Source organism: Convolutriloba macropyga, chromosome 2, assembly GCF_964194025.1.
Source record: "Convolutriloba macropyga chromosome 2, txConMacr16.3, whole genome shotgun sequence".
NCBI lineage: Eukaryota > Metazoa > Xenacoelomorpha > Acoela > Convolutidae > Convolutriloba > Convolutriloba macropyga.
Genome location: NC_134469.1, coordinates 61,578,491 through 61,602,924, shown reverse-complemented (window position 1 = coordinate 61,602,924; position 24,434 = coordinate 61,578,491). Strand labels below are relative to the sequence as shown.

The 24,434-nt window shown below is 32.4% G+C and overlaps 1 protein-coding gene across 1 annotated transcript; it reads left to right on the top strand.

Annotated features, from left to right (window-relative positions):
- Positions 1-32: 32 nt before the first annotated feature.
- Positions 33-3,972, top strand: LOC142335395 (short transient receptor potential channel 4-like). Its single transcript, XM_075383860.1, has 2 exons — positions 33-1,585; positions 3,326-3,972. Exons 1-2 carry the CDS (start codon positions 100-102, stop codon positions 3,706-3,708), a joined length of 1,869 nt encoding a protein of 622 aa, XP_075239975.1. The 5' UTR covers positions 33-99; the 3' UTR covers positions 3,709-3,972.
- Positions 3,973-24,434: the final 20,462 nt, after the last annotated feature.

The window sequence follows — 24,434 nt, the reverse complement described above, 5'->3', positions numbered from 1 at the left end:
GGCAGGGCATTAACGGAAATAATCTTAATAAAGGACGATTGCGAATTGTTTGCAGCAAACTTTATAAAGTACAGTGAGAATTTCGACGAGTTGGAATTGATGTTGAGTCAAATGACGACAGAAGAGGAGCAACTTGTGGTGCCTGGATATCTTTTCGAACGACTCAAATACGCCATGACACACAACCACGTAGACTACGTTGCCAACGGTAGTGTTCAAAAACTCCTCAAAAAGAAGTTCTATGACGGCCCTGTTAACTTCGTCGACTTTGAAAAATCTATAATGGCTAAGAAGATTCTGTATGTCGTTGTTTTAATTTTTCTTACACCAATTTGGCTCTTTTTGTACTTGATCTTCCCGGCAAGCGACACTCCGACCGGGAAGTTTGTGAAATCTTGGATGGAAATGCCATTTATGCGGTTTATGGTCCAAGCCACAATATATCTGGTTGTTTGCGTTATGGTAACTTCAAGTAGTATACAAACAGACATATTTTTCCTGGATAAGTATGCGGACTTGGCGAGCAAGCGGAACTGTCTGCAACGTGTTCTAGTGTTTAATGAGACGAGATGTCTGGGTGATTACGGAGATTTTACCCCAGAGCAGAGAGCAAACTTTCAAAACCCAGATTTGTTTGGAGCATATATACGGAATCAAGGATCTGAAGTTAACAAAGTGACACATACCAATACTACAATACATTATATGTCAGATAGCATTACTGTCATTTGGATTTTCGGAAACCTTTACAAAGAGACTTTGACCATCTGGTCGGATGGGTTCATAGACTACAGCTCAGATTGGGTCAACACGCTCAACATTCTTCTCAACGTCTGTTTTATCAATGGCGTTGCATTGAAGTATTCATTCACTCTCATTCATGGCTACAAGCCTCTAGAGCTGTTTGCAGGGGAATCTTTTCACCCGCTGCAAGTAGCAAGCGCCCTCCGCGCAGTCGGACTTCTGCTTCTACTCTTCAAGTTGTACAAGTTCCTTCGAGTTATGCAACTTGTAGGCAGACAGCAAGTTCTCCTATCAGACTCCTTCCAAGTTAGCTTTAGATTCTTCCTTCTCTTCCTCTTCATTGCTCTCGCATTTTCAGTTGGGTCTAACGGGATCATCTGGCGAACTTACCGCGCATATATCCGCAATTGCCAAAAGTTTCCCAATGGGACGTACTACCACGTGGAGCCAGTAACGATTCCTTGTCCTACAAACCTTGCTCCTGGCAGTATTGAGGAATTAATTCGTTATCAGGAGTTTTTGGAAGTTTTTGCCACATTTTTCTTCGGCATGTTCGACGGCTCAGCTTACATACTTGGAATTTTCCCTTCATATGAGAATGCTCAAGAATGGTCACTTGCTTTACTCTATTCGGCGTATGTGTTCTTCACTGTCATTATTCGACTCAACATTATAACTTCTCTGGTGATATCTGCCGTCATTTTCTCCTCCAAGACAGAGTGCAAATTGTTCAAATTCCGCCGAGCAGTTCTCATGTTCCACTTCATTCACGGCGAAGATCCCCTGCCACCGCCATTCAACATTATTCCTAGCTTGTACAGGATCACAGCCTGGTATAAAGGTACGAATATGATGGTAACAACAAAACACCACCCTTCTAAGTTCTATAAATACTGATAACAGAACAGGTGTCAGTAAAAAAATGGCTAATGCCAAAATGTACTCATAGTTATAACTTGTAACATCACCGGTATCAGAAAACCATCTACAAGATAAATTATAATTTTCTAGTAACAAAAAATTAATAGTTTCAATTCAGGCATTTTAATATAAGTGCGCCCATTGAACTTTACCTAAGTAAGGTCGCTCAAAAAATTTGAAAACTTTTAGACGTATGAAATCCATTCATTAGCAGTTTTTATTTTGCTTTTCTGCTAATTCAAAGGAGCTGAATTCCACAGAGATAAATAGGAATCCAGATATTAAGAATCAATATATTAACAAGGAGGCTCGGTTATGTGCGTTCGCACATAATGTTCCCACCCCGATCATCCACATTTTCAGCTTAATTGTCTACCAAATGAGGAAGGGATAGCAAAAACTGCCACGGATAATTGCCATTTGTAAGAATATGAGACAAGACAAACAACAAAATCAAACAACAACAACAACAAACATTAATAGCATCCGAAACTCGATGTCTGTTTGTAGAAAAAACTTAAAAACAAAGTCTAATTAGCGTCAGATAGAACCTGAACTAAACAAAAAAACTAGTTCATTGTTCATCACTAAAAAAATATGGAACCAGTCCTTGATGAGATTCGGTAAGAAGTAGATAAAAAACAACAAATGCGGCTTACTTAAAACTTAGCTCATTTTTTTAAAAAGAAAACAATTGGATCCCAAGTAAGGAACCCATTAGATACGAACTGAAATCTTTAAATACGCTGTATTACGATCATTTATAACTCCATAAGATAAGACGTTGGGTCCTGTCATTTTAAAGCTTTTTTCATTCGACTACAAAAAAAAACAACAGATTCAGAAAAAATTCAAAAAAATTTTAATTTTTTTACCTAAAAACGCCAATAATTTGATATGCGACCACTCACTAATGGAACTAGATATCAAGTAGAGAAGAAAACAGCGTTTGTATTTTTCGAAAGCGATTAGTTCAAAGGTCATGAAAAACATAAGCAATAAATTGCAATGAAATAATAATTTTGACTATTCCTCTAAATGGGGCCATTGAGAACTTTATTGATCAGAAAATGTCCTACAATTACAGAAAAAGTCAAATACAGACAAAAACATAAATCATCATAATTATTTTTCCTAAAAAGCAGCGTCGAAGCCGTTAACACAATAATGAGTTCACATAAAACATAAGATACGTTCCCTGTTTCTTCCTTCTATGCCAGCAACCTCATTTGTGAACTGTTATCAATGAAACTAAGTAACAAATAGGCGAAAAAAACAGAAGATGAAAAAAAATTCTTTTTTCATTTCTCGAAAAAACTATATTTAAAGTCATAAAAGCATCAACTAACAACTAAACTCAGTAAAGAAGCTCATGCGTTCCCCCATAATAAGCCATTGAGACCTCATATAATTCAGAAATCGTCATACGATTTCATGAAGAAAGGCAATTAAAAACAAAGTTGGAAAAAATTCTATTAACTTCTTCTAGAAAACTGTGTTGAAGCCGTTAAAACCATAACCTATTCCTTGAAAATTATATGTTCAATTGTGCCTGAGCACCAATAAAGTGATACGCGACCTATCAAAGATCTTTTAGGCATTTGATTAAAATTATATTGGGAAGGTGAAACGGCTGTTCCTTAATTGTTGCCTTTTTTAGCCCACAGAGAGCCCGAATATAAATTGATGTCGGAGGAGGAGTTATTGCAGGTTCCGACAATGCGACGTTTGATTAAAAGGTTGAAGCTGAGTTATCTACGAGTAGCTAAGCTGTCCAAAGGTCGCCAAGACCTCAAAGCAAAGACTGTGAATCAATTTGGGAGCAAAATTCAGGAAAAGTTTAACTCCCTTCACAGTGGAATCAGTTCAATCCAGAACAGAACGGATGAATTGATAGAGAAGAAAATAGCGAAATCATACCCCTTAAATCGGACAGCTCCGGAGCACAGGAACCGATTTACGAGGAACTTTGAACAGAGAAATTTGCGCAATAATCTCAAGTTCAACAGTGAAACGAAGTCCAAATTCAGTTTCATCAGATAAAACTTCGAAAGTTTAATTCGATTCACCTTATGATTTTAGGAATCCCCACTGTTTATAACCCCCAATACACTCTATGGGTTGTTATATTTCATGAAGTTAATTACTATGAAGAATGAGCCAAGTTTATCCCCTGACGGTGAGGCAGAATCAATTTCAGAATATGATGCTCCAACTTCTTTGCATTCGGATCTTTTTAAACACGAAAAGAAATCTGTAAATAATGAATGAAAATCCAGTTGTAAATTGTTGAAATCTTTTCTTTCAGTTTACTAATTGTTCTGACCCCACATAATTGGAGGGTGGGCAGTGGGAGGAACTTTATGCTCAAAGGGGGTTTTGTTTGTTCAGTCAATTTTTGACCGATATATTTGACGTACGAAGACATGAGTGATATCATCAAGACAGACTGTCGAATGTATAATTCTATAGAAGTATAATTCTGTAAAAATTTTTAATCAGTGTGTTATTGGTTTTTGTAGTAAAGCGAGGCTTTCAAGTCATTTTGTCCCGATTTTTCGGCCAAAATTGTGAGCGTTCTGCAATTTTAATGAAAAATGGAGCCAAATCAGCGTTTTAGCGTACTTTTTCTTTTAGAGAACCTAAAATTTTCTTATACAACATTTGAAATCACAAATAGGAGATATTTTACTTCAAACAGATCACAGAAAGTTCTGGGATAAAAATTTTGCGGTTTTTTTGCTAATTTAAAACAATAATGATCCAAAATTCACCTAATTGATTTTTTCTTCTCTAAACGTGATAACTTAATTTTTTTCTGCCTGGCTCTTAATGTCTTTTCTGGGGCTGATGGCAAGGATATTTTCATTATCTTGATAGGTTTTCATTTCAGTATTTGTCATGATGTTTTATACTGATCTATTTACACGTTTTTTGACTTCCTGATGTCAATGAGAAACCAAATAAGAGTAGTGTTTGGTCACACTGGAGTTTTAAAATGAACTAAAAAATCAAATTGAAACATTCCTTTGCTTTAACGCTGTCTATAAGTGAAAAATTTGTGAAACATTTGTATTTGAACAAACATTCTTTTTTAACGACCGCAGTTATAACTTCTGTTCCCGTTGTTTTTATCTGAGTTTTTTTATTGTCTCTAAAGCTAAAAATAGTTTTGTAATATGCATGGATGCTATCAAGGAAAAATATTTTTGAACTTCAATGAATTTTGTTTACAAATTCGTTAAAAAAATGCAACCAGGAACTTTACCAATATTTGTTGTTCTGTGTGTTGTTTTTTTCTCATTGTGTCATTATTCACATGTTGAATGAGTTTTAATTAGACCCAAATCAATCTATAGAACTCCTTCTTGTAGCGGCTCTTAATGGCACCCTGTTTTTAAAATGGATTTCGATCTGCCGTCATCAAAATGTGTTTTTTAAAAGAAAAATAGTTTTTTTAGTATTGACCATTTTTTTGTGAAAATTTGTTATGAAAAACATTTAGTTATTTTCACAGCTCTCAAATGATCTCAATGAAAGATGAAAATTCTTTATCTTTATTTTTGATTTCAAAAATTTACTTGACTCTTCAATTATGCTTGTCTTTATTCTTGTCCTTGTTTCTGGCATACAACTTAATTACATTAATGACACATCAAATCTGCCTTCTATCCCAAAAAAGATGTTTCTTACTTTCGTTTTTATAGGTGATTTTTTAAAATGCTTTGAAGGTTATACTCTTTTTATAAAATTCAAAATAGCGAATTTTTAAATTTTTGCCCAAATTTTTGTAATTTTTCTTATCCCATAGTCTCTAAATTACAGAACCTAAAAGATCCCAACACAAAAAGGTTTGAAAAATTAAATTGCTCTGATTTGCAACTAATGATATTGGGACCCTGATGACATCTGTTTTCGAATGTTTTCTTGCAATTTTGTGCCTCAATTCTCTTTTTAAATTGCCCGCTTGCTTTTTTCTTGCTTAGTAAAAATAGACATTCTTAGGTTGTTCACAATTTTCAATGGTTATATGTAGGTAACAATTTTATTCTACGGTTACGTGACGTTCAATTTTTACACAGCAACTCACAAAACATGTTAAAAAAGGTTTTGACCTTAGGATTAGTTTGATTCGTACTGGTTCTAAGCATATTTGGTGTTGTTTTCTGAGAGCAGAGTCGTTAATCGACTCAATTTTGTGCTGTTGGTTTTGGCCATTTTGAAACTACTAATTATGTAAGAGAGTGCTGCTTTTTCTTTTCTGTTTTTTTAAAATTTCTGCGTATGTATAATCATTTACTTTGCTGAACTTTGGGCTGTTCTTATGTTTTGAAAAACAAAAATCAGCTCAATAGATTATGTGTTGGTTGAATTGTGTTTGAGAACCGATCTTGACTTGTTTCCTGACAATTACAAGAATTTGAATTGCATTGATGCGTCGTCTCCTGTTTAAGGGCTTCTCTTACTTCTTTCGACGTCCTGTTACTTGTCCAATGACAAGTTAAAATTGATGTGTTACTTTAATTGTGGTGGAGTAGCAAATAGAGCAAAACATGTGGCAATTTATGCTGTAAAAATTTCGCAAATCGCTTTTAACATGGAGTGAGAAATTACTGGTTGAACAAATGCCCAATTTTTCATAGCAAAAGTTTTAATTTTTTTCTTGTGCTTTACTTTGTTTTGTTTTTTGTATCTTTTCTCCTGATTTGGTTAAATAAAGGTTTTATCGAATCTTAGAGTGCTCAAAATTGTTTTTATTTTAGTTTGTTATCTTTAATTTATCACTTGGCATTTAATAGTTTAAGTTACATGGACATTTTTTTAATTCAATTAATTTTTTTGAAAATGTTTTAAAGGGCTTTTCACACTTCTCTCGACGTCCTGCTACCAATGAGAAGTTAATATTGATTTGTTGATTTAATTGTGGTGGAGTAGCAAATAGAGCAAAACATGTGGCAATTTATGCTAAAAAATGAACGCGAATCGATTTTAGCATGGAGTGAGAAATTACTGGTTGAACAAATGCCCAATTTTTCATGGCAAAAATTTTTAATTTTTTTTCTTGTGCTCTAATTTGGTTTGTTTTTTGTGTTTTTTTCTCTCCCGATTTGGTTAAATAAAGGTTTTATCGAGTCGCAGAGTGCTCATAATTGTCTTTATGTTAGTTTGTTTTCCCTAATCTATCACGGGGCATTTAATAGTTTAGGTTACATGGACCTTTTTTAATTCAAATAATTTTTTTGAAAATGTTTTTAAGGGCTTTTCACACTTCTCTCGACGTCCTGCTACCAATGAGAAGTTAATATTGATTTGTTGATTTAACTGTGGTGGAGTAGCAAATGGAGCAAAACATGTGGCAATTTATGCTAAAAAATGAACGCGAATCGATTTGAACATGGAATGAGAAATTACTGGTTGAACAAATGCCCAATTTTTCATGGCCACATTTTTAAATTTTTTTGTGCTCTAATTTGGTTTGTTTTTTGTGTTTTTTTTCTCCCGATTTGGTTAATTAAACGTTTTATCGAGTCTTAGAGTGCTCATAATTGTTTTTATTTTAGTTTGTTTTCCTTAATCTATCACGGGGCATTTAATAGTTTAAGTTACATGGACCTTTTTTAATTCAAAAAATTTTTTTGAAAATGTTTTTAAGGGCTTTTCACACTTCTCTCGACGTCCTGCTACCAATGAGAAGTTAATATTGATTTGTTGATTTAACTGTGGTGGAGTAGCAAATAGAGCAAAACATGTGGCAATTTATGCTAAAAAATGAACGCGAATCGATTTGAACATGGAATGAGAAATTACTGGTTGAACAAATGCCCAATTTTTCATGGCCACATTTTTAAATTTTTTTGTGCTCTAATTTGGTTTGTTTTTTGTGTTTTTTTTCTCCCGATTTGGTTAATTAAACGTTTTATCGAGTCTTAGAGTGCTCATAATTGTTTTTATTTTAGTTTGTTTTCCTTAATCTATCACGGGGCATTTAATAGTTTAAGTTACATGGACATTTTTTAATTCAATTAATTTTTTTGAAAATGTTTTAAGGGCTTTCCACACTTCTTTCGACGTCCTGTTACCAATGAGAAGTTAAGATTGATTTGTTGATTTAATTGTGGTGGAGTAGCAAATAGAGCAAAAAATGTGGCAATTTATGCTAAAAAATGATCGCGAATCGATTTTAGCATGGAGTGAGAAATTACGTGTTGAACAAATGCTCAATTTTTCATGGCCAAATTTTTAATTTTTTTTTGCTCTAATTTGGTTTGTTTTTTGTGTTTTTTTTCTCCCGATTTGGTTAATTAAACGTTTTATCGAGTCTTAGAGTGCTCATAATTGTTTTTATTTTAGTTTGTTTTCCTTAATCTATCACGGGGCATTTAATAGTTTAAGTTACATGGACCTTTTTTAATTCAAAAAATTTTTTTGAAAATGTTTTTAAGGGCTTTTCACACTTCTCTCGACGTCCTGCTACCAATGAGAAGTTAATATTGATTTGTTGATTTAACTGTGGTGGAGTAGCAAATAGAGCAAAACATGTGGCAATTTATGCTAAAAAATGAACGCGAATCGATTTGAACATGGAATGAGAAATTACTGGTTGAACAAATGCCCAATTTTTCATGGCCACATTTTTAAATTTTTTTGTGCTCTAATTTGGTTTGTTTTTTGTGTTTTTTTTCTCCCGATTTGGTTAATTAAACGTTTTATCGAGTCTTAGAGTGCTCATAATTGTTTTTATTTTAGTTTGTTTTCCTTAATCTATCACGGGGCATTTAATAGTTTAAGTTACATGGACATTTTTTAATTCAATTAATTTTTTTGAAAATGTTTTAAGGGCTTTCCACACTTCTTTCGACGTCCTGTTACCAATGAGAAGTTAAGATTGATTTGTTGATTTAATTGTGGTGGAGTAGCAAATAGAGCAAAAAATGTGGCAATTTATGCTAAAAAATGATCGCGAATCGATTTTAGCATGGAGTGAGAAATTACGTGTTGAACAAATGCTCAATTTTTCATGGCCAAATTTTTAATTTTTTTTTGCTCTAATTTGGTTTGTTTTTTGTGTTTTTTTTCTCCCGATTTGGTTAATTAAACGTTTTATCGAGTCTTAGAGTGCTCATAATTGTCTTTATGTTAGTTTGTTTTCCCTAATCTATCACGGGGCATTTAATAGTTTAGGTTACATGGACCTTTTTTAATTCAAATAATTTTTTTGAAAATGTTTTTAAGGGCTTTTCACACTTCTCTCGACGTCCTGCTACCAATGAGAAGTTAATATTGATTTGTTGATTTAACTGTGGTGGAGTAGCAAATGGAGCAAAACATGTGGCAATTTATGCTAAAAAATGAACGCGAATCGATTTGAACATGGAATGAGAAATTACTGGTTGAACAAATGCCCAATTTTTCATGGCCACATTTTTAAATTTTTTTGTGCTCTAATTTGGTTTGTTTTTTGTGTTTTTTTTCTCCCGATTTGGTTAATTAAACGTTTTATCGAGTCTTAGAGTGCTCATAATTGTTTTTATTTTAGTTTGTTTTCCTTAATCTATCACGGGGCATTTAATAGTTTAAGTTACATGGACCTTTTTTAATTCAAAAAATTTTTTTGAAAATGTTTTTAAGGGCTTTTCACACTTCTCTCGACGTCCTGCTACCAATGAGAAGTTAATATTGATTTGTTGATTTAACTGTGGTGGAGTAGCAAATAGAGCAAAACATGTGGCAATTTATGCTAAAAAATGAACGCGAATCGATTTGAACATGGAATGAGAAATTACTGGTTGAACAAATGCCCAATTTTTCATGGCCACATTTTTAAATTTTTTTGTGCTCTAATTTGGTTTGTTTTTTGTGTTTTTTTTCTCCCGATTTGGTTAATTAAACGTTTTATCGAGTCTTAGAGTGCTCATAATTGTTTTTATTTTAGTTTGTTTTCCTTAATCTATCACGGGGCATTTAATAGTTTAAGTTACATGGACATTTTTTAATTCAATTAATTTTTTTGAAAATGTTTTAAGGGCTTTCCACACTTCTTTCGACGTCCTGTTACCAATGAGAAGTTAAGATTGATTTGTTGATTTAATTGTGGTGGAGTAGCAAATAGAGCAAAAAATGTGGCAATTTATGCTAAAAAATGATCGCGAATCGATTTTAGCATGGAGTGAGAAATTACGTGTTGAACAAATGCTCAATTTTTCATGGCCAAATTTTTAATTTTTTTTTGCTCTAATTTGGTTTGTTTTTTGTGTTTTTTTTCTCCCGATTTGGTTAATTAAACGTTTTATCGAGTCTTAGAGTGCTCATAATTGTTTTTATTTTAGTTTGTTTTCCTTAATCTATCACGGGGCATTTAATAGTTTAAGTTACATGGACATTTTTTAATTCAATTAATTTTTTTGAAAATGTTTTAAGGGCTTTCCACACTTCTTTCGACGTCCTGTTACCAATGAGAAGTTAAGATTGATTTGTTGATTTAATTGTGGTGGAGTAGCAAATAGAGCAAAAAATGTGGCAATTTATGCTAAAAAATGATCGCGAATCGATTTTAGCATGGAGTGAGAAATTACGTGTTGAACAAATGCTCAATTTTTCATGGCCAAATTTTTAATTTTTTTTTGCTCTAATTTGGTTTGTTTTTTGTGTTTTTTTTCTCCCGATTTGGTTAATTAAACGTTTTATCGAGTCTTAGAGTGCTCATAATTGTCTTTATGTTAGTTTGTTTTCCCTAATCTATCACGGGGCATTTAATAGTTTAGGTTACATGGACCTTTTTTAATTCAAATAATTTTTTCGAAAATGTTTTTAAGGGCTTTTCACACTTCTCTCGACGTCCTGCTACCAATGAGAAGTTAATATTGATTTGTTGATTTAACTGTGGTGGAGTAGCAAATGGAGCAAAACATGTGGCAATTTATGCTAAAAAATGAACGCGAATCGATTTGAACATGGAATGAGAAATTACTGGTTGAACAAATGCCCAATTTTTCATGGCCACATTTTTAAATTTTTTTGTGCTCTAATTTGGTTTGTTTTTTGTGTTTTTTTTCTCCCGATTTGGTTAATTAAACGTTTTATCGAGTCTTAGAGTGCTCATAATTGTTTTTATTTTAGTTTGTTTTCCTTAATCTATCACGGGGCATTTAATAGTTTAAGTTACATGGACATTTTTTAATTCAATTAATTTTTTTGAAAATGTTTTAAGGGCTTTCCACACTTCTTTCGACGTCCTGTTACCAATGAGAAGTTAAGATTGATTTGTTGATTTAATTGTGGTGGAGTAGCAAATAGAGCAAAAAATGTGGCAATTTATGCTAAAAAATGATCGCGAATCGATTTTAGCATGGAGTGAGAAATTACGTGTTGAACAAATGCTCAATTTTTCATGGCCAAATTTTTAATTTTTTTGTGCTCTAATTTGGTTTGTTTTTTGTGTTTTTTTTCTCCCGATTTGGTTAATTAAACGTTTTATCGAGTCTTAGAGTGCTCATAATTGTTTTTATTTTAGTTTGTTTTCCTTAATCTATCACGGGGCATTTAATAGTTTAAGTTACATGGACATTTTTTAATTCAATTAATTTTTTTGAAAATGTTTTAAGGGCTTTCCACACTTCTTTCGACGTCCTGTTACCAATGAGAAGTTAAGATTGATTTGTTGATTTAATTGTGGTGGAGTAGCAAATAGAGCAAAAAATGTGGCAATTTATGCTAAAAAATGATCGCGAATCGATTTTAGCATGGAGTGAGAAATTACGTGTTGAACAAATGCTCAATTTTTCATGGCCAAATTTTTAATTTTTTTTTGCTCTAATTTGGTTTGTTTTTTGTGTTTTTTTTCTCCCGATTTGGTTAATTAAACGTTTTATCGAGTCTTAGAGTGCTCATAATTGTCTTTATGTTAGTTTGTTTTCCCTAATCTATCACGGGGCATTTAATAGTTTAGGTTACATGGACCTTTTTTAATTCAAATAATTTTTTTGAAAATGTTTTTAAGGGCTTTTCACACTTCTCTCGACGTCCTGCTACCAATGAGAAGTTAATATTGATTTGTTGATTTAACTGTGGTGGAGTAGCAAATGGAGCAAAACATGTGGCAATTTATGCTAAAAAATGAACGCGAATCGATTTGAACATGGAATGAGAAATTACTGGTTGAACAAATGCCCAATTTTTCATGGCCACATTTTTAAATTTTTTTGTGCTCTAATTTGGTTTGTTTTTTGTGTTTTTTTTCTCCCGATTTGGTTAATTAAACGTTTTATCGAGTCTTAGAGTGCTCATAATTGTTTTTATTTTAGTTTGTTTTCCTTAATCTATCACGGGGCATTTAATAGTTTAAGTTACATGGACCTTTTTTAATTCAAAAAATTTTTTTGAAAATGTTTTTAAGGGCTTTTCACACTTCTCTCGACGTCCTGCTACCAATGAGAAGTTAATATTGATTTGTTGATTTAACTGTGGTGGAGTAGCAAATAGAGCAAAACATGTGGCAATTTATGCTAAAAAATGAACGCGAATCGATTTGAACATGGAATGAGAAATTACTGGTTGAACAAATGCCCAATTTTTCATGGCCACATTTTTAAATTTTTTTGTGCTCTAATTTGGTTTGTTTTTTGTGTTTTTTTTCTCCCGATTTGGTTAATTAAACGTTTTATCGAGTCTTAGAGTGCTCATAATTGTTTTTATTTTAGTTTGTTTTCCTTAATCTATCACGGGGCATTTAATAGTTTAAGTTACATGGACATTTTTTAATTCAATTAATTTTTTTGAAAATGTTTTAAGGGCTTTCCACACTTCTTTCGACGTCCTGTTACCAATGAGAAGTTAAGATTGATTTGTTGATTTAATTGTGGTGGAGTAGCAAATAGAGCAAAAAATGTGGCAATTTATGCTAAAAAATGATCGCGAATCGATTTTAGCATGGAGTGAGAAATTACGTGTTGAACAAATGCTCAATTTTTCATGGCCAAATTTTTAATTTTTTTTTGCTCTAATTTGGTTTGTTTTTTGTGTTTTTTTTCTCCCGATTTGGTTAATTAAACGTTTTATCGAGTCTTAGAGTGCTCATAATTGTCTTTATGTTAGTTTGTTTTCCCTAATCTATCACGGGGCATTTAATAGTTTAGGTTACATGGACCTTTTTTAATTCAAATAATTTTTTTGAAAATGTTTTTAAGGGCTTTTCACACTTCTCTCGACGTCCTGCTACCAATGAGAAGTTAATATTGATTTGTTGATTTAACTGTGGTGGAGTAGCAAATGGAGCAAAACATGTGGCAATTTATGCTAAAAAATGAACGCGAATCGATTTGAACATGGAATGAGAAATTACTGGTTGAACAAATGCCCAATTTTTCATGGCCACATTTTTAAATTTTTTTGTGCTCTAATTTGGTTTGTTTTTTGTGTTTTTTTTCTCCCGATTTGGTTAATTAAACGTTTTATCGAGTCTTAGAGTGCTCATAATTGTTTTTATTTTAGTTTGTTTTCCTTAATCTATCACGGGGCATTTAATAGTTTAAGTTACATGGACCTTTTTTAATTCAAAAAATTTTTTTGAAAATGTTTTTAAGGGCTTTTCACACTTCTCTCGACGTCCTGCTACCAATGAGAAGTTAATATTGATTTGTTGATTTAACTGTGGTGGAGTAGCAAATAGAGCAAAACATGTGGCAATTTATGCTAAAAAATGAACGCGAATCGATTTGAACATGGAATGAGAAATTACTGGTTGAACAAATGCCCAATTTTTCATGGCCACATTTTTAAATTTTTTTGTGCTCTAATTTGGTTTGTTTTTTGTGTTTTTTTTCTCCCGATTTGGTTAATTAAACGTTTTATCGAGTCTTAGAGTGCTCATAATTGTTTTTATTTTAGTTTGTTTTCCTTAATCTATCACGGGGCATTTAATAGTTTAAGTTACATGGACATTTTTTAATTCAATTAATTTTTTTGAAAATGTTTTAAGGGCTTTCCACACTTCTTTCGACGTCCTGTTACCAATGAGAAGTTAAGATTGATTTGTTGATTTAATTGTGGTGGAGTAGCAAATAGAGCAAAAAATGTGGCAATTTATGCTAAAAAATGATCGCGAATCGATTTTAGCATGGAGTGAGAAATTACGTGTTGAACAAATGCTCAATTTTTCATGGCCAAATTTTTAATTTTTTTTTGCTCTAATTTGGTTTGTTTTTTGTGTTTTTTTTCTCCCGATTTGGTTAATTAAACGTTTTATCGAGTCTTAGAGTGCTCATAATTGTTTTTATTTTAGTTTGTTTTCCTTAATCTATCACGGGGCATTTAATAGTTTAAGTGACATGGACTTTTTTTAATTCAATTAATTTTTTTGAAAATGTTTTTAAGGGCTTTTCACACTTCTTTCGACGTCCTTTTACCAATGAGAAGTTAAGATTGATTTGTTGATTTAATTGTGGTGGAGTAGCAAATAGAGCAAAACATGTTTCAATTTATGCTGAAAAATGATCGCGAATCGATTTTAACATGGAGTGAGAAATTACGTGTTGAACAAATGCTCAATTTTTCATGGCCAAATTTTTTAATTTTTTTTCTTGTGCTCTAATTTGGTTTGTTTTTTGTGTTTGCTTCTCCCGATTTGGTTAAACAAAGGTTTTATCAAGTCGTAGAGTGCTCATAAATGTTTTTATGTTATTTTGGTTTCCTTAATCTATCACGGGGCATTTAATAATTTAAGTGACATGGACAATTTTTAATTCAATTAATTTTTTTGAAAATGTTTTTAAGGGCTTTTCACACTTCTTTCGACGTCCTTTTACTAATGAGTAGTTAAGATTGATTTAATGATTTAATTGTGGTGGAGTAGCAAATAGAGCAAAACATGTGGCAATTTATGCTGAAAAATTATCGCGAATCGATTTTAACATGGAGTGAGCAATTACGTGTTGAACAAATGCTCAATTTTTCATGGCCAAATTTTTTAATTTTTTTCTTGTGCTCTAATTTGGTTTGTTTTTGTGTTTGTTTCTCTCGATTTGGTTAAACAAAGGTTTTATCAAGTCGTAGAGTGCTCATAATTGTTTTTATGTTAGTTTGTTTTCCTTAATCTATCACGGGGCTTTAATAGTTTAAGTTACATTTACATTTTTTAATACAATTAATTTTTTTGAAAATGTTTTCAAGTGTTTTTCACACTTCTTTCGATGTCCTTTTACCAATGAGAAGTTAAGATTGATTTGTTGATTTAATTGTGGTGGAGTAGCAAATAGAGCAAAACATGTTTCAATTTATGCTAAAAAATGATCGCGAATCGATTTTAGCATGGAGTGAGAAATTACGTGTTGAACAAATGCTCAATTTTTCATGGCCAAATTTTTAATTTTTTTTGCTCTAATTTGGTTTGTTTTTTGTGTTTTTTTTCTCCCGATTTGGTTAATTAAACGTTTTATCGAGTCTTAGAGTGCTCATAATTGTTTTTATTTTAGTTTGTTTTCCTTAATCTATCACGGGGCATTTAATAGTTTAAGTGACATGGACTTTTTTTAATTCAATTAATTTTTTTGAAAATGTTTTTAAGGGCTTTTCACACTTCTTTCGACGTCCTTTTACCAATGAGAAGTTAAGATTGATTTGTTGATTTAATTGTGGTGGAGTAGCAAATAGAGCAAAACATGTTTCAATTTATGCTGAAAAATGATCGCGAATCGATTTTAACATGGAGTGAGAAATTACGTGTTGAACAAATGCTCAATTTTTCATGGCCAAATTTTTTAATTTTTTTTCTTGTGCTCTAATTTGGTTTGTTTTTTGTGTTTGCTTCTCCCGATTTGGTTAAACAAAGGTTTTATCAAGTCGTAGAGTGCTCATAAATGTTTTTATGTTATTTTGGTTTCCTTAATCTATCACGGGGCATTTAATAATTTAAGTGACATGGACAATTTTTAATTCAATTAATTTTTTTGAAAATGTTTTTAAGGGCTTTTCACACTTCTTTCGACGTCCTTTTACTAATGAGTAGTTAAGATTGATTTAATGATTTAATTGTGGTGGAGTAGCAAATAGAGCAAAACATGTGGCAATTTATGCTGAAAAATTATCGCGAATCGATTTTAACATGGAGTGAGAAATTACGTGTTGAACAAATGCTCAATTTTTCATGGCCAAATTTTTTAATTTTTTTCTTGTGCTCTAATTTGGTTTGTTTTTGTGTTTGTTTCTCTCGATTTGGTTAAACAAAGGTTTTATCAAGTCGTAGAGTGCTCATAATTGTTTTTATGTTAGTTTGTTTTCCTTAATCTATCACGGGGCTTTAATAGTTTAAGTTACATTTACATTTTTTAATACAATTAATTTTTTTGAAAATGTTTTCAAGTGTTTTTCACACTTCTTTCGATGTCCTTTTACCAATGAGAAGTTAAGATTTGTTTGTTGATTTAATTGTGGTGGAGTAGCAAATAGAGCAAAACATGTGGCAATTTATGCTGAAAAATGATCACGAATCGATTTTAATATGGAATGAGAAATTACGTGTTGAACAAATGCTCAATTTTTCATGGTAAAATTTTTTAATTTTTTTTCTTGTGCTCTAATTTGGTTTGTTTTTTGTGTTTTTTTCTACCGATTTGGTTAAATATAGGTTTTATCGAGTCTTAGAGTGCTCATAATTGTTTTTATTTTAGTTTGTTTTCCTTAATCTATCACGGGGCATTTAATAGTTTAAGTTACATGGACATTTTTTAATTCAATTAATTTTTTTGAAAATGTTTTTAGGGCTTTTCACACTTCTTTCGACGTCCTGCTACCAATGAGAAGTTAAGATTGATTTGTTGATTTAATTGTGGTGGAGTAGCAAATAGAGCAAAAAATGTGGAAATTTATGCTAAAAAATGATCGCGAATCGATTTTAACATGGAGTGAGAAATTACTGGTTGAACAAATGCCCAATTTTTTATGGCAACATTTTTAAATTTTTTTGTGCTCTAATTTGGTTTGTTTTTTGTGTTTTTTTTTCTCCCGATTTGATTGAATAAAGTTTTTATCGAGTCTTGGAGTGCTCATAATTGTTTTTATTTTAGTTTGTTTTCCTTAATCTATCACGGGGCATTTAATAGTTTAAGTTACATGGACATTTTTTAATTCAATTAATTTTTTTGAAAATGTTTTTAGGGCTTTTCACACTTCTTTCGACGTCCTGCTACCTATGAGAAGTTAAGATTGATTTGTTGATTTAATTGTGGTGGAGTAGCGAATAGAGCAAAACATGTGGCAATTTATGCTAAAAAATGATCGCGAATCGATTTTAACATGGAGTAAGAAATTACTGGTTGAACAAATGCCCATATTTTCATGGCCAAAATTCTTAATTTTTTTTTGTGCTCTAATTTAGTTCGTTTTTTGTGTTTTTTTCTCCCGATTTGGTTAAATAAATTTCTATCGAGTCGTAGAGTGCTCATAATTGTTTTTATTTTAGTTTGTTGTCCTTAATCTATCACGGGGCATTTAATAGTTTAAGTTAGATGGACATTTATTAAATCAATTAATTTTTTTTGAAAATGTTTTTAAGGGATTTTCACACTTCTTTCGACGTCCTGTTGCCAATGAGAAGTTAAGATTGATTTGGTAATTTAATTGTGGTGGAGTAGCAAATAGAGCAAAACAGATGGCAATTTATGCTAAAAAATGTTCGCGAATGGCTTTTAACATGGAATGAGAAATTACTGGTAGAACAAATGCCCAATTTTTCATAGCAAAAGTTTTTAATTTTTTTTCTTTTGCTTTATTGTGTTTTGTTTTTTGTATCTTTTCTCCTGATTTGGTTAAACAAAGGTTTTATCGAGTCTTTGAGTGCTCATAAATGTTTTTATTTTAGTTTGTTTTCTTTAATCTATCAAGGGGCATTTAATAGTTATGTTACTGGGACATTTTTTATTTCAATTAATTAATTAGGTTTTGCTCGTTTTCCTAGTTTTCTTTTATTGTTCCGATTCTTAGTCAAGTTAAGTTTATTGGCTTTTTTATTCGTTTTTTTATGTAGCGAATGGAATTTTTTTGGAAATTTTCAACAATATCTAACCTTTTCACTACTTTGTCAGAACTTGTTTTTGAAAAAAATCTAAGTTTTGAATCTTAAACCAGATTTTGAAAGTCTTTTTGTTGTTCTATTTTTTGTACTCTTTAAGGAAAAATCCGATTGGCTATCAACTAAAGCGTCGCTGTTCGAATTTTACTTTATTCTTCTCAAAAAAAGATCAGTTTAATTTTGTTTTTGCCGGTTTTGCTGCTCTTTTTTGTTGTGATGTCAATTTTTCTCGTCAACGAAAATATTTTTGGCGCTTTAACGATTTCTTCTAAATGTTTCGGTTTAATTAATACAAAAATTTTTCAATTATATTGTTCACGTTTTCTCAAGAAGTGTCAGTGTTTTTTAGTTTTTTTATAGTATCCTAGTTCGTTTTTGTTGTCTTGTCACCTAAATGCTTTAATTTCAGGCGTATTTAGTTTAGGTTGACCGGTCAGATGCATTTTCAATAAACACTTTTTTTTACAGAAAATTTGAATCAGTTTCGTCTGATGTACAGAGATTCGTTGTAGACTATATACACATCGTTAACACAATCCATAATTAGCTGATCAAAAAAAAACAAGACAACAGCTGCACCACTATATAAAACTATAATGATTTTTTCATAGGATGACATCTACACGAAATTTTTTTTGAACTCTATTTATCGCAACAAATATTCTATACATGAAATAATTAACTTGAACTTGTATCTTCATCAGATAAAAAATATTTTTGGAAAACAATAATAAAGATTAAAACATGAAATTAGTTTCCTGTTTTCTAAGCAAACTAAGCAGACAATTTTATTCACATATTCTTAAACTTTCCCTATATCAGAAGTTAGCATTTTCAAATATTCCTTTAGAAATTGTTAGTATATTGGGAATCAATTACAGAAAACTGCCTCTTCATCGGCATCGTTGTTATATTCTGGTCTTTAAAGTGGTCGTTTTAATATGTTATCGGTATTTTTGCTCTTGAGCTAAATGTTTGGCCTAATGAAGAATTTTTCTCGAGACCCGCTAAGTTTGTTTTTAAACGTGAGATAATTGTGGTATGCTGTTTTGTTAGCTTTGGTAGGTTCGATTTAAACCGTAAAGAATTATTGGCATAAACATGTTCTGTTGTAGACGTGAAAAAGGTCAGTATGTCTGATTTTGAAACTTATTTAAGCCCAAATCTTTTCAATTGTGAAATAGTTGAGCGCTTGTCGGACGTTTTTCATGTAAACTTGTTAAACTTATTTTGGAGAACTTCCAGTTTTTCGCGGCAGTATCTTCCTCTTCTTTTCTCTGTCTAAAAAAATGAACCAAAATATCGTTTGCGTTTCAGATTTCTTACTTACCATGCTTAGTTTTATCAAGTGATGCATGTTTGAGGGTTTTTTTTTACTAATTCTACCAAACGTTGATAAAATATTGATCCAACTCTTCTCATCAAACTATTAATTTTTTAGTTTTGCCGACTTTCTGCTCTTTTCTGTTGTGATGCAAAATATTATTGTCAACAAAAACATTTTTTTGACGTTTTAATGAGTTTTTCTGAATTTGCTCGGTTTCATTGATATGTCAATTTTTAAACAAATTTGTTCACAACATGTTCTTAGGAGATTTCAGAGTTTTTCGGGTTTTCACAGTTTTTGTAGGTCGTTTTTGATGTTTTGTCACCTAAATTCTTTAATTTCAGGTGCATTTAGTTCAGGTTGACCGATCAAATGCTTTTTTAGTTAACCGTTTTTTTCTACATAAATTTTAAATCCTTTTTTGTCTGATTTATAGAGATGCGTTGTAGCCATGATACACAACTTCATCACATTCCATAATTATGTTATCATAAAAAGACAAAACAACAGCTGCTCCAAAATGTAGAACTATATTTTTTTTCATAGGATTTCAATAGGATTAGGATCAAGTAGATTTCATTTCAAAAAACATTTAGTATTCAAGTTTTTTTTCGTACGGGCACGTATAAAACACAAAAAATTCTTGAGTACAGCTTTAGCTTCTTGTTTAAAAAAACATCTTTGTTAGTTTCAAGGAGCATTAATGCAAAAATAATGGAATTCAATTGGGTCATGGATATATTTGAATAAAACTAAACATGGTATGTAAGTTTAGCTATGTGGGGTAAATTTTTGACACCAAAAAGTTTTGGTTTAGTTTTTCTAGATAGAGGAAAGCAGAGGAAGATACCACCGGAAAAACATTGGAAGTTCTCCAAAAAAGTTTTAACAAGTCAACATGAAAAATTTCCGGCCATCGCTTAACTATTTCATAACTGAAATGCTGTGAATGCTGTCCCAAAACAGTTTCAAAGCTGAAAACCGCAAATCTTACAAATAGTCACCGCAAGAAAGTCACCGCCGAAATTTTTAGGATTGACGCTTTGATCCGGGTTACATATATCGCTCGCAGTGTTGCTTCTAAACGCGGATCTTGGCTTGTTTGTCTCAGTCTTAAAAGCGGTCAAATCGTTCGGTAAGAGAATGTAGATAGGGATTCAACTATATAGTTCTAGACATTCAAGTTTGCCAAGTTTTTGTATCTGTTTTAAGTTAAGGGAACAAGCAACTCATTTTGCTGCAATAAAAATCCAATGGTTTTTCAAGTTTCTGTTCTGATTTGATTGTTAGATAACATGCTCCAGGGGAAAGAGGGGGCCAACCACACATCACAGTCGTTTGATCAGATTGTCGAAGAGGGTGTAACCCACGTTGCTTACAGAACCGTTTCGAATAAAAGGTCAAATTAGGCAAAAGTTTGACTTGAAGGTTTACTCTTAGACGAAGCTGTTTGGATTGTTACCAAAAAAAAACTTCAATAGAAAAGGGATGCTTCAAGGCGTTTGATTTGCATGGAAGGATCACGAAGAGTTATGTGGTGGAATCCATTGCAAACCTGAGAACGTGTTAGCGTTGGGCACAATTGTTTGTGGTGTTTGTTGATCAAGCAGTTTCTACCCGAATTTTGTTGCCTGACAAGGATGTATCAGCCACTTGGTGAGCACAACTGATACTCAGGGCATGTAGCATTGCTCTGTTCTTGATTGCACTTCTCACAAGATGGTTTTGTGTTAAACGCTTTATTCGGAACGTTTTGTGGAATTGACGGTTGGTTTTGCTGAGGCGCAAAGTTCCAATGTTTTCTACTATTTTCTGGTGATGCGTTTTTGATTGACACTGAGAGGTTGCTATTGTATTGATGGCTCTTTGATTGCTTTCTCGGCTCACTTTGTCGTAAATTTGAGCTTAGAGCTCTAACCATTGTTGAATATACAGAAGAGTTGGGTCTGAGTTGAGCTCGGTAAAACAATATTCTGTCCGTTTCAGAACCAAAAGATGTTGTGTTTTCTCTTTGGCTTTCTTAATGGGTGTGGTAGACTGGATGTCTGCTGTAAAGCCAATGTAATGGAAGTCTTGCACCATTTGTTTCAAAAATGAGCAAAAGGCAATGAAGCTTTGCTTGTTTTGGCAATTCATTTGCCAGTTTTCGAGCTGGTTATTGAACGGATTAAAATTAATAAAACGATCAGAGAAATGTTGGATTAGTTCGTTCAGTGCTGTCCAATAAAAAATAGATGGATTGCAGGAGTAAGAGTGAGCCAAGACCTTTGCTTTCCCACTTATAGAATTCTGCAAGTAGGTTATACGATGCGTCTCTGAAATGGAAGTTTTGTTACGATTCATTGTGATGAAGTTATTGATCCACTCGTGAAAGTGGATAGGGTTACCATTGCAATTTGATTGAATGTTTGAAATCAACATTTCATTTTTCCTGTGTTAAATTAGAGTTCGAGTGTAGTTAGCTAATGTCATGATTGACATCGGGTAGTAAACTCTTGTTGATTAAAAGCTGCCTTGACGGATTTTGTCCAACAGGAGTTAGCTGTTGAGTAATGCACGTTGGGGAATGGTTCGTGGAAGTTAATGGAGCTTGAAAGTTCGATGGAATTTGAGAGCCAGGAACAATCTGATTGTTACACAATTGACTTGGTTGTGCCATATAATTTTTAAATGGGAAAATTTTGGCAAGTTGACTGTTCACAGGTTGTGTTCAGGGGCTGCAATTAAGTTTGATTGTAAAGCTACCTGGTTTGGGAGAAAAATAAGAGCTGCAGCATCTAAGACGGTTTTTTGATGCTGTTGTTTCATCGGGGGTACTCTTATTGGAGAAACACTTGCGGAATTCGACCCAAATACAGGATCAATACAATGATTGCAGGCAATTGTTTTCTGCTACTATTTTATCAGTGTTACTTGGAAGGTGTGAGGTTCTGTTTGCCACGGTTGGTAAGCAGGGGAGTTTTTGCAGATCACAGATCAACAGTTGATTATCGAGTCAACAATTTTTTCTCATTTGACCTTGAGAAGTTCCAGAATTCTGTTGCTGGTAGGTTGGAAAATTTCAATATTGAGAATTTCTGTTGTCATTTGAATCCTGATTGTTTCTTTGCTTTGGATAGTTTAAAATAGAGGTTTTCTCCAATTCCAAGTTTTGGGCAAAGAGGCCATGTGTATGCAAAGAGCTGAGCTCGTTTACCTGGCCTTTGATTTTGTTGATCATCAAAAACAATGATCGGGAACTCTTTTTCGGCCCTATAGTTTTCTTAAGGATGACGAGCAGTTTCTTCATTGATATTTATGTCGTTTTGAATAGATTTACGGCAAACTGACATTCAGCGCTTTTGTGCTTCGATATCTTGGCAGCTGTTGCTTTTTTGTAGCTGATTGTTGATGTTGATGGTGAGGAAGCTTGTTACTGGAGGTGAAAAACGGTTTTGAGAACCGGAGCGACGCAAGTTTTTGATGTAAAAAAGTTGTCTAAGGTTTGAATCCTATTGAACCTAGTTTTTTTCTTGTTCAAAAAGCCAGCAACACAATTTTTCTTAAAAACTGATGTCCTGGGATGTTTTTTGTGTGCTAAATTTATATTTTTTGCAATAAAATATAAAAGTTTTCGAACGTTCGCGCGCTTTAATCGACTTTTGTTCAAAAGACCTAAATAATTGCTTGTCGTTTTTTGCTTAAATTGCTGGCTTTGACAGTTTGAACTGGTGTATCTGGCTACTGTTGTTGACAGAAAACTTGTGATTTGCCACAATTATGCAGTTGAACCAATATTAGACGAGAACTCAAATGATTGTTAAATTGAACTTCTTTTTCCTAAAAACTTCAAAAAATTCGTCTATTTCTTTAAATAAGAATAGACTGCGCACCAGGAGGCTAATGAAAATACCAAAGAAAATCTTTCTTAACTCCCTAACCCTAATCAAATACTATGATTAATGAATAATTCTCACAGTTTTTGCGCAACTTAGAATAATGAAACCTGTTTTTCTTTCTAGGAGTGAAAAATAAAAATAATTTGTAGAAAAATAAAGAATAAAAAAATAAAAATAATTTTTTCTAAAAACAATAAATTTGTAAAAACACGATGCTTTTAGGCAGCAACGGTTACAGGAGAGCTACTGAATATTAGAATTTTGCAGAGACGATTCATATTGTAGAAAACTATAAATTCTTTCGGATTTTGTCTTTTTTCGGGTTTTGCAAAATTTTTTTCGTGTTCATTAAAACTGTGTTACTTCATCTGCTCTTTTTCATTCTCTGTCCGTTTTTACAATATGCACTGCCAGTACGAAACTTTCAAAGCTCTTTTTGACATATAACGTCTGAGATTCGCCTTTGAAAAAAAGAAAGTAATGAAAAAAATTCTGGTGATTACTGGTAACCAACTTTCTTCAAATTCACTTCTGTTGATGGTAACGTCTGAAATCAATAGAGGTAAGGGGAATTTGCAGACGGCAACGTCTGAAACCGAAGACTTTTGCAAAAAATAGAGTCAAAATATCAGTTGTTTTCGTCGAATGAAAGTTATAAATTTTGGTTTGGCGCATTATGATTTTCTATTTTAATTCCTCATATAATTGGTCCTGTCAACTGGCTGACAGTGACTTGTTTTGGGGGTTTGTTTAGTGGTTTATTTGGCAATTCAAATAAATTTGTGGTCAGAAATTTAAAATCTGTTTTTTTTTATTTTCCTGATTTAAAATAATTTTTCTGGCTTTTCCTAATTCTATGATATTGATTTCATAAATCGATGGAAGTGCTTTCTGGTTGATTGAAAAACAAATCAAAAAGAGTGATTAAATTGTTTATTCCGCAATTCAAACGTATTGTAGTCAGAAGACTAAATTAGAATTTTTTATTTTCTGAATTAAAAAAATTTTTTTCTGACATTTCTTAATTATGTGATACTGATTTGATAAATCGATGAAAGTTGCTCTCTTTTTATTGCAAAAACAATTCAAAAGTGTGGTTTGATGATTTATTCCGCAGTTCTAATTTATATGTAGTCAGAAAGTCGAAATAGGTAATTTGATTTTTCTGATTTAAGGAAGACTTCTCTGATTTTTGTGTTCGTTTTTGGCAGATTTTTCTCAAAAGTAAAAAAATTGCCTTTAGTCGCTTTGACAATAAAAAACTAGTCAAGGTTTATCAATCGAAGAGTTATAGTAACAAATATGGTTTTTTGGGGGTCACACTTCAATTTTTCGGAGGCTTTTGTCGAAAAAAAATAGAGATTTTGGATGGATCTAACCGGGGATCAGGACATCAGAGGTAACATCTGAAACATCGGGCGCACTTCTGCTGGTGACGTCTGAAACCAGTAAAAACAACTAGATCCTGTCGTTGGGGTGACCTCTGTATGGAGTGCTCAGCATT